The 10476-nt window shown below is 31.3% G+C and overlaps 2 protein-coding genes across 3 annotated transcripts; both read right to left on the bottom strand.

Moving 5' to 3' along the window:
- Positions 1 to 1112: 1112 nt before the first annotated feature.
- On the bottom strand, positions 1113 to 4386 carry LOC106113684 (uncharacterized). The gene is made up of 5 exons (XM_013306540.1): positions 3602 to 4386; positions 3061 to 3147; positions 2276 to 2464; positions 1784 to 1913; positions 1113 to 1445 (listed from the first exon to the last, which is right to left on the bottom strand). Exons 1-5 carry the CDS (start codon positions 3602 to 3604, stop codon positions 1375 to 1377), a joined length of 480 nt encoding a protein of 159 aa, XP_013161994.1. The 5' UTR covers positions 3605 to 4386; the 3' UTR covers positions 1113 to 1374.
- A 649-nt stretch (positions 4387 to 5035) lies between these two features.
- Positions 5036 to 9802, bottom strand: LOC106113672 (uncharacterized). 2 transcript variants are annotated; one of them, XM_013306524.1, is made up of 5 exons: positions 9372 to 9802; positions 6495 to 6582; positions 6048 to 6200; positions 5482 to 5647; positions 5036 to 5203 (listed from the first exon to the last, which is right to left on the bottom strand). In XM_013306524.1, exons 2-5 carry the CDS (start codon positions 6573 to 6575, stop codon positions 5088 to 5090), a joined length of 516 nt encoding a protein of 171 aa, XP_013161978.1. In that variant the 5' UTR covers positions 6576 to 6582; positions 9372 to 9802; the 3' UTR covers positions 5036 to 5087. The 2 variants fall into 2 exon arrangements, with proteins under 2 accessions (XP_013161978.1, XP_013161979.1); XM_013306525.1 differs by lacking the exon at positions 9372 to 9802 and adding an exon at positions 7110 to 7627.
- Positions 9803 to 10476: the final 674 nt, after the last annotated feature.

Raw genomic sequence — 10476 nt, 5'->3', positions numbered from 1 at the left:
AGTGTTTTTATTGTATTTTGGACTATGTTCTTTTGGAACGCAAATTATAAAAACAATTTTCTTTGTAAATTTAAAAAAAAATTAGAAAAGTATCAAGACTCTTTGGTTAAACTTGATAATGTTATATAGAGGGCAAGTCAAACATATTATCCCGGAGTTATATTATAATACTCGCTTTTTTGTTTGAATTGTCCAATAAAATAAACATTTCCTTCTCATTTTACATAGAACTTTAAGAATTCTTTAAAATTGTAGTAGTATCTTTAATAGATTATTATAAAAATTCGATATCCAAAAAATCATTGATTAAAAATTTATTTTTAAAAATTCAAAATGGCGGATATTTCGTTTCAAATATTTGCTATACAACCATAATGGCAGGAAGCTCATTTAAAATGTAATTAGAAAAATGTTAATAATTCTTATATCTTTTGTCAAAATAACCTTATTTTAGTAATAGTAAATATGCTCCAATACGATAATATTTTTTAGTATGTACTGTCACTTACATAAAGCATTAAAATATTGTCTTTTTTTGGTAAATGTTAGAAAAGTATTCCATTGTAAACGTATTAGAGAGATTATTAAAATATAAATATAATACATATAATATAATAAATATTGATAGAAAGTTAAAATATATTATAGATTTTACATTTAATTTCTGGTGATTTGTAAATTTTATTTTAATGATATATTTCATGTGATATATTTCGACAAACATGATACATATTTTATGATATGATCATTTTTTCCAAGCAACTTTAGAAAGATTTAAGCAAAATAAAAATAAATCCTAACCTAGATGATGGAAGACGAATGATTAATTAAAATTTTAATAGTAATATTATTAATTGTATTTAATTAATTAATTGATAATATTATTATTAGTAACACAGAAGCAAGTGCACTTGACGCAAATTAACATCACAACCATTTTTATGTCGTAAAACAATTCTTCTAATACTAATTAACAATTTTTCTCGTATCATTTCGATATTAAATAATAATAATAATGATAAAATAACGCTAATATTATGATATAAATAAACATACGTGTGAGAATTGAAATTTATATTTAACTATTAGTAATTATTGTGTTGTTTTGAATGTATGTTCCCCCTTTATAATGATGTTTGCATTAAATAATCGCAGAGTTGTGACATAAATCATTAAAAAAGCAACACAAATGCTATCTTTGTTTTTTATATTCTCCGACTATATAGTATTTTTAGAATTAAGATAAATTATACTAGACATAAACATTTGCAAACTACTTACGTAGCTAACACGACTATGTTACATTTTGTGTTGGCAGAATAACATCTTTTCTCTCTTTCTTTTTCGCAGGGTGAAATGAAACAGATGTTGTTTTTAAAGAACGCCATCTTCATTAATTGATAAGAGGTAGCTGCGCATTACTATGATGCAGTAAAAGTTTTCGGCTGAAAATGTAAAAAAAACATTAAATTTTTTGTTTGCAAACATAAGTGTCTGTTGCCACTAAGCGGGTGATCATGCAACTCCGGACGCAAGCTGTACAACAGTCGCAGTATCGCCAGTGAAAATCGAAATTACATTAGCACTAAGAAGCTTTACAGACAGAGCTTTAGTTGAGACAAGTATCAACTTAGGTTTTAAAAAGTAGACTCAAACAACTTTCAACTTAGTTTTCAAAAGTTTCTAGTTGCAAAAATGTGTCTAAGTTCTCGTAACTTTATACTAATCTAAGTTTTAGCTTAGATAGTTGATATCATAAGTGCAAGTGTGGTCTTTGTCTTACCCAGGAAGAGAATCTGCGCGATCACATAGCCAGCGGACAACTGGAACAAGGTCTTCAGGAAGGCGATGATGAAGAGGACGAGGAAGATAATCCAGAAAATACAATACTTCTTCATAATCCCGCATTTCTCCTGCAAAATATAAATATATCAAATTATAATAACAAGATTATCGGAATTGGAGTTTAACAAAACCAAATTGTATAATACTTTTTAAGATTTTCTGTTCCTTCGTAAAGTAATTTAGCGACATTTTTGTATGGAGAGTAAGCGTCGACGTGACATATAGGACATAGGTAGTCACCTAAGTTAAATCAGTAGTAATAGGAATTAAAAATGAAAAAAAAACAGACATAATAGTAGGTTTAAACTGGGATTTTGGTCAAAGACAATTGAATCCGTCCATTATAAATGCAATGTTCACTACTACATTTACGATCTCAGTAAATACTTGTCAGCTTTGTCAAATAGCAATAATAATACTTATAACTCACCTTATAAGCAGCGTAAACAAACACCAAATCGACAAGGAACTTAACCAACAGCAGAACAGCGAGGAGTATAACAATGGTGTAGACGACGGAGGACATAGCCGCGTCGCTATCATCACGGCGAAGTTGATCCAATTCCTTCATGTCTACCGCGTACGCGATCAGTAAGACAGCCAGGAGCAATGTCACTATCTGGAACATAATACATTATTTTAGTACAAGGTTCACCGAATAAGCGCCCATCTGGCTGATCATGTCAAAGTAACGTATTAGTACTAGATTCCAATCAAAACTTGACCATAAATAAATTGCACATTATGCTGAAATTCGAAAATTATAAATGCATAAGTTTGGATGTTTGTAAACGAACTAAGTAAAAATTTGGAGTAAATATAGATTACAGTCTGGAAATAACGTATATGCAACTGCATTTTTAAATTTCATTCGGACCGAGTTGCGGGCTACGACTAGTCCCATGAATATCTAAAATAAAACACTTTTAAACAGTACTGGTCTGTCTCTGTTCTGTCCTCGCATTAAAATGGCATTTAATCCATAAAAAAGCAATAAACTATGTCTTATGGATTATGAAAAAAATTCTAGAATATATGCAATCAGCATGTTAACTAAATATAGACCAGGGACTGACCTAGCCTTGAACTGTTGCTATAAAATAAGTTCAGGATACTTGTACTTGGCATGTATCCAACAATGCTAATTAATAAACTTGTATCTTGTGTCGGTTCCATTTGTCAAATATAACAATTTAAATAGTTATTTATACTTACGGAATTAAAAATACCCATTGTGATACATCCTATCCTCAGATCGATGATGAAACAGAACTTCTCCAAGACTGGCAACTCCATCCTGGCCTGATTTAAAAAAAAATATATAGAAGTATAGACAAAATGTGTATTTTTAATGTTTTTTTTTATCTGATATGATACAAATTAGTTTTATTTAAAATTTAATTTAAATCCATATTTTAAAATAGAATGTCATTAAAATTGGCTAATATTCGTATTACATATTTCTTTTTAAGATTAATAACCTAACCTATAAATATAAACTCATAAGGGTCGTTAGTAAAAGCACGTAATAGACTTTGAAGTGAGCCTCAATAGAGAATCAAGTCTCTAAACAAAAGCTTTGTTTGGGCGTAGTAAACGATACAGTTTGTTTCTTGGCACTATTCCAATTTAATACTGAACTAAATTAAGAGGCACAAACATGGAAATTATATTTACTGAATTGTTTTAATTCATTAAATTAAAATGATGAAAATGTAATTATTTTAATGGATAATATTTTTAATGATAAACTTACCATTTTAATGATTAAATTTCGCACTGAACTGTACAAGATAAAGGCGTCTTCACACGGTCACACCTGCACTTGACATCTTAATAGTCCGACAGTTTCATTGTAACGAGAACTTCACTTGGTAAGGGCAAGTTTGATTGAAGTAAGAGAGATTGTTAAGGCGAAGCAAAACGAAAACCAGGACTATAACAAACTGACAATCATTAATTTGGATAGAAGTGTGTAGTAATTCTTGAGTATGACAGTTTGTACAATATGCTGATTTTTTCACATAAATAATTAGTCATCATTTATACTTAATCTCTAACATATGGTGACTTAGTTGTCACATTTTAGTGAGATTAACACGTTCAATTACTGATTGTTATCAAACTGACGGGTACAGGTCATGTCGGGATTGTCATATTTTTATTTTACAGCTTAGTTCAGTGTATAAAAATGAACTTGTATGGATAACACTAAACTTACTAGGATATTTGTGGAATTTATGTTATTTTTTTTATATTTCTAGGATTATAAGAATAAAAAGGAGGTACCTTGGCCTTAACAAGGAGGCTGTGCCCTGCGCAGAATTGTTGCGGCGATCGATATTGGGACAAGAGACACGGCGCTGTCGTTTTCCTAATCACATTCCTGCACTTCACCTATATCCTACTTATATCTATTTGCATAATTATATCATCTCAAGAATGTTCCAGAAATCCTCTACAGGTTAGGTCAAATATGTCAAATCAAAAGTGACTCGCCGGTCGCGTTATCTTGTTAAAATTGATAACTAATATCTTTATTCAAAGAGAAAATCCCTTAGTAAACCTTGCTTTTAATTGTTTTTGATTTTAAAACTCAAATAAATCTTGATAAATGTCAAATCGATATTTTGAATATCAGATAAAACGTAATTTCATTATTACGTGTGTTATTTTATGTAAAATAATTTAATTATACGTATTTAGTTTCTTTATGATATTAAACTTGATAAGCGACAATTACACTATATTATCAACTAATTTGGATTAAAATTAATTTCTTGTATCGAATAAAATCTTTAACAAAAGTCCAATGTTTTATTTTCGCCTATTATAAAGTTATTCTATTCCATTACGTAGAATACACATCTAAATTTAAAAATGTTGTCTATGGATTCCCGGATTATACTCGATAACATCAATTCAAGAGTGGTAGAACCCGCTTGGTCAGGTTCGCCCGGTGAAATACCACGACCACACAGAAAACAGGCGTGAAGTGGAAGCAATTCCGCGTTCTTTCTGTGCATCCTCTCCTCCGTCGATTAAAGGTAGGCAACGCATATGCAATAGCGTATGTCTATGGGCAACGGTCACTTCGCTATTTCAGCGATTTCAGGTGCCCGCTCGCTCGTTTGCCACCTTATGATATAAAAAATAGGTATTTATATATATATTTTTGTGTTTTATTGACTTTATTCAAAACAAACTTAATCTAACCTTAAATAATAAATATTAGTTATAAATTAAAAATCACTATTTATCCGGTTCGTTCTTTGTTTGGGTAGTTCTGTGTCGCCGTAAGATTCTTTCATCTTTCTGTACAAACTATTCACAACCGTCAAGTAGTATAAAGAATAACCTGGAATTAAAAAAAAAATATATTATATAATACATTAGCAATTACGTAAGTTATGTTGTTGTATATAGGGCATTAAACCTAATAGCCGGACAGACCAGTCAGCTTGGCCGGACATTTAGGTAGAAAGGTCGGACACTCTACATTTGTATCTCCTCGCCTGTGCACGACCAGTCTCGACGAAATGTAAAAAGCCGAACAACCCGTTAATTTTTACCGGACACGCAATCAAAAAGCCTGATGTCTATAATCCGGAAGCCTGGCAACGCTTGTATACATACCAGCTCCAGCAACGAACAAGAAGACAACAGCGACGATGTGTATAGGGCTTTCAAGATGTGGTCGGAGCTCGCTGCTAAAGAGACACGTCACAGCAGCCACTAGGAACAGGCACAGGATGAAGAACGAATTAAATAAGATCGATAGCTGCAGGAATTCTGGACGTCTCTGAAAAAAATAAAGATTGTTTGATAGCGTTTAAACCATTTCTATGTCCATTTAACAGTGGTGCCCGGTGCAATACCACACAAAAGACACCTGTCAAGTGGAAGAAATTCCGTGCTTCGTCTGATGAGTGTAAGTCCGGAGGCCTAATTTTAGTCTTCTTTTACTTCCCACCCTTTTCTTATAAGGAAAGGATGGAAAAGGAAAGTTGATGTAACGGAAGAGACGCAAGGGAAGGGAATATATCCTTTTCCTGTGAATCTTCTCGTCCGTCGATTAAAGGTAGACAATTGTGGATTTCTTTGGACAGCAGTCGTTTTGCCTTTTCGGCGAAGTTGGCTGCTTGCTCGTTTCCCACCCTATAATATAAAAAAATAAAAAAAACGTGGTCTATGGTACTCACAAATCCCATGCCTGCCAACACAACAAGATTACTGATGCCAGAGAGAGTAGAGAACATAATCATAGTCATGGAGATGAGGTTATCTTCTGTCTCTCTCAGCCTGTGACGAGGAAGATTCCACGCCCCCACTACTATGTATGTTATGCAGAATAACTGTAAAGAAGAACAGTGGTTCTTATCCTTATAGCACCTTCTAAAAGTCTTAGTAATGTAAGAATAAAATTTGGATGGATGGATGTTTGTTCCTGCTTATGTATCTCGCCTTAAAGAATTTCGATGAAGTTGCCACAAGTATAAAACATAATCTGAAAGAAATGATTTACCGTGGGTTTCTAAAATTAAAATAATGTTACCTATGTTCTGTCTGATAATGACAGAGGTCACGGTATGTTTTATACATTGATTTTAGTCTCAGAAAGCCATAGTTAATTTAAAAATAATACTTACAATAGACATAATGCATAGTGCGAAACATCCTGTCTCCAACGAGAGACATCCGCAACATCTTCGTAACATAGGTAGCACCATCTTGTTTCTGAATGCAAAAGAATATTTTCAATGAACCCACAGAAGACAGGCGTGAAGTGGAAGCTATTCCGCGTTTCGTCTGATGAGTGTGCGTCCCGGAGGCCTAATCTAGTCCCGTTTCCCTTCCCACCCTTTTTCTTATAAGGAAAGTATGAGAAGTGGAAGTGGACTTTCCGGATGAGAGGATGCATGGAAAGGGAAAGTATTTTCTTTCTGTGCATCCTCTCCTCCGTCGATTAAAGGTAGGAAACGCATCTGCAATCGCGTATGTGTATGGGCAACGGTCATTTTGCTATTTCAGCGATTTCAGGTGGCCTCTCGCTCGTTTGCCATCTTATGATATAAAAAAAAACAAGTTGTGACATTGTTTGGATGTATCTAGATTACTTTTGCCTAGTTAATGATGGAAAACATTTTGTTTGACAGCTCGACTTGTCAATTTAAGCGCCAGTTAGTATTTTCATTGAAATATGAGTAATTAAATTCTTAACTTTAATTCTTGGATTAAAATGAAACATTATTCATACTTATTACCTGTATCAAGAGTAGCTTATGCGTATTATCTTTTGTCGTCACTTAACTTGAAGTGGCATTATGACTTAAGCTTTTGTCATTAAAAAAAAAAGTTTAAAAAGAAATTAAAAGTGTCAAACTTTTTATTAGTCAATATAACTCATACGGAAGTAAAGGATATTTTTTTCTTAAATCGCATATATTAAAGCATTCAAAGACAATATTTTTTTTTACCATAACCTAACTACAATAACATCTTAAATTACAGCGAACCTCATTTCCTACCACAAATGACAAGTAATAATCTTAACCTATTAGATTACAGTATATAATGGATATGCAATCTAATTTAGACTCATTGGTATTGCAATAAAGTGCATTTTCATTGTACAATGTTGAAGGGTGACATCAGCATATTTATGAATTCGGTCCGCGAAGAACTTCGTCTCGTAGTCTGAAATAGCTCGTCCTATATATTGAAATATAATATTACTAATATTATAAATGCGTCTGTATGGATGTTTATTAGAAGGTATCTCCAGAACGACTAGGACTGCAATTTGGTATAGATGAATAACACATTAAGTTTTGCTTTTTAATTACACGCGGACGGGATGGCATGCGATCGCTAACATTTTTATTCATGATGCAAAGAAATTAATTTACTTGATTATTATTTTCTTTAAATAAATGAAGGTGGAATTGAAACATAATTAAATCATAAATAACGTTTTAATGTAGATGTTCTATATAAATGTTTTAACTAGCAGATTAATAACTACTAAAGGAAGATATTATAAATATCATCAAAGAGTTTGTGTTCATCAAAGAGCTGATTTATCGTGTATAGTAATAGTAAATTCGTAATTACGCCTCCGAATTATAAATTTATCGTAAGAGTTTGTTATATTTTAGATTTTTATTCGGTCGTAAATATTGACACTTAAAACTCGATAGATTAAAAGACCAAAAGTTGGCGGAGTGCCAAGTCTTAATAACCTCAAATATTACAAAGTAACTCACCTTCGATTGAAATCTGGAGATTAATATAACAGATTGAAATGTTCTTGTTTATTTATATTGTTTTTAGATATCATTGGGTGATATGGCCAAAATGACCATTTAGGCCACCGTTTCACGTTTAAAGAAAAAGTCTTCTGAAAATATTCCGACCAGTTGGACGAATAATCATGTCTACGTCCAAAAAAGAAATTTGTTGACCAAAAAGTAATAATAATAATATCTAAAATTGCAATCGTTTTTAATTCTAGGTCTAGCTACTTCGATTGAAATACTGGTAGCCTTGAAACCATGCCACTACAATATCGATTCATAAAACCTTCGGACAATTCAGTTCGTTCATTATAGTAAGTATAGGCTAACAAACATCTGTTTTGTTTCACTGTAAAATGAATCTAAAATTGTCTGTGAAATAAGTTATGTTTATTTCTCATTATTTAAACATAAATAAATGGCTATTATTAGAAATGCCACTTAATGGCGTAACTATGACACATTGTATTTTTTAAACTTATGCAAAGACCTAAGGTTGTGATAGGTTAGAAAACTTTTAGCTTCTGTGTTTTTTTAAATTTTTGATTTAAACTGTTTCTTAGATGTTTGTCACTTTCGCAGTTTATTTTCTCATGATTTATAATGTTACGGATTTATATACAGAGTTTTGTACGGTCGGTACTCTGAATTAATATTTAAAAGCTACAATATTTTTTGTTATAATTAAAAGTGCAACAGAAAATTCTAAAAAACATCAAAAATTTACATTTAAGAAAAGTCTTCATTTCTTTTTAAAATGTGTCCTAAATTCATATGTAAGAAGAAGATTGGTTTGTTTTTATATCAGTTGGGGTTTGAAAAAAGAACGATAAAAATAAATTTTAGGCAGTAATAAAATGTTAAATAATTCTATAATGTGTTTGCATGGTGACCAATCAATAACTATAAAAAATATAATATTAGTAATATTACGTTATTATATTTTATATACCTATGTTCAATAAATGACCTATGACTTTATCAATGTCTTCTTTTCGTTAATATAATGTCATAGTTCGTTAAAATTTCGAAAGAACTTAAATAATTATCCTTTTACCAGAACTAAAAAATATATTAAGCATATTTATTAGACTTCGACAAACGTCATTTTTTACTAGAACGTTCTGGAAATAAAAAATGGAATAGTTTCCTTTTCGCACACTTTCTCGCATTTTATAAGTCACAAACGATTTTTAATTTGAAGAAACATTAGCACAAAACAATACTAACGTTCAAAATATTTTCTTGTTACGCTGCATTGCATTAATTCTTGTTTTATTGCCAAAAACTTTTCAAACACAAAATGTGAAAAATGTTCAAACACAGAATTCCACAAGTTCTAAATTCCATTTCACTTATTGTTTTATGACGTTATTAAAAAAATATTGATGAATTTATGTTTAACAGATTAAAAAAAAACAACGGAACGCACTGCGCTGCGGTTTATAAACAACTGACGGGCGATTTGGCGCCAAACGCGCTTCCTACATTACGACCATGGCCTTGTGACGGCCATTGCTGAGGGCTTAATTTATTTATTAACTGCATCTAATTGTTTTAAAAGAAATTTCTTCTCAAATGAACGATATAATGCTGTTTGTTTTGAAATTACTTTAAGACTTTTCACATACAGTGTAATTAAAAATTAATGATAATTTTTCTTATTTAAAAGTAGTCCAAGTAATTACGTGAACACACACAGATATGAATTTATTACTCCGTATATTCATTTATAACTAATGCTTATTTTTATTCTTATTGGTCATCTGCATTATAAATAATAATCCCCACTTGAACACAAGCCCAGGAGCAATCGTATTTCATAAATTACGGCTAACAAAAAATGAATGAAATAAACAAGGAACAAAAAGAAAGAGACAACATGCTATGCACACTTTAATACTGGATGTGGTTAACGATAACGTGTTGTCACTAAAATAACTGCTTTTTGCAACGACCGTTATTAATGCTATTTAACGCTTAAAGTTTTGATATAATTTTTTTAAATCAGAACTTAAATTTGATTAATTAAAATTTATAAGGTATAAAAGTATTTTAGTAACAACTCAAAAATAAAAAGTTTTGTAACGTGCTACTTATAAATTATCTGTTTTAATATGAGCGAATGAATTAAGTATATTATTTCTTTCTCTTTTTAACACACTGTAACGGTACATCTCTTGAGCTACAAGCAAATTAGGACAGGTTTTTTTTACCTCACAGCATTTTTGCGCTTTGGAAATCCCGATATCTTCATATCGTATAAATTAAGAGGGCCCAATAAAAACACATCGATGTGTCTGATTCGTTTTCATGAAGATTTAAGTCAATCCTA

This window comes from Papilio xuthus, unplaced genomic scaffold, assembly GCF_000836235.2.
Source record: "Papilio xuthus unplaced genomic scaffold, Pxut_1.1 DF828177.1, whole genome shotgun sequence".
Lineage (NCBI taxonomy): Eukaryota > Metazoa > Arthropoda > Insecta > Lepidoptera > Papilionidae > Papilio > Papilio xuthus.
The sequence above is the reverse complement of the archived record's forward strand: the minus strand, read 5'-3'. Positions and strand labels throughout refer to the sequence as shown.

Coding starts and splice junctions, on each gene's coding strand:
- LOC106113684 (XM_013306540.1), bottom strand. Junction 1,914..2,275: donor TTGTTTACGCTGCTTATAAG/GTGAGTTATAAG, acceptor TATATTTTGCAG/GAGAAATGCGGGATTATGAA. Junction 1,446..1,783: donor CGCGCAGATTCTCTTCCTGG/GTAAGACAAAGA, acceptor TTACATTTTCAG/CCGAAAACTTTTACTGCATC.
- LOC106113672 (XM_013306524.1), bottom strand. CDS start 6,575: ATGGTGCTACCTATGTTACGAAGATGTTGCGGATGTCTCTCGTTGGAG. Junction 6,201..6,494: donor CACTATGCATTATGTCTATT/GTAAGTATTATT, acceptor TCTTCTTTACAG/TTATTCTGCATAACATACAT. Junction 5,648..6,047: donor TGTTGGCAGGCATGGGATTT/GTGAGTACCATA, acceptor TATTTTTTTCAG/AGACGTCCAGAATTCCTGCA.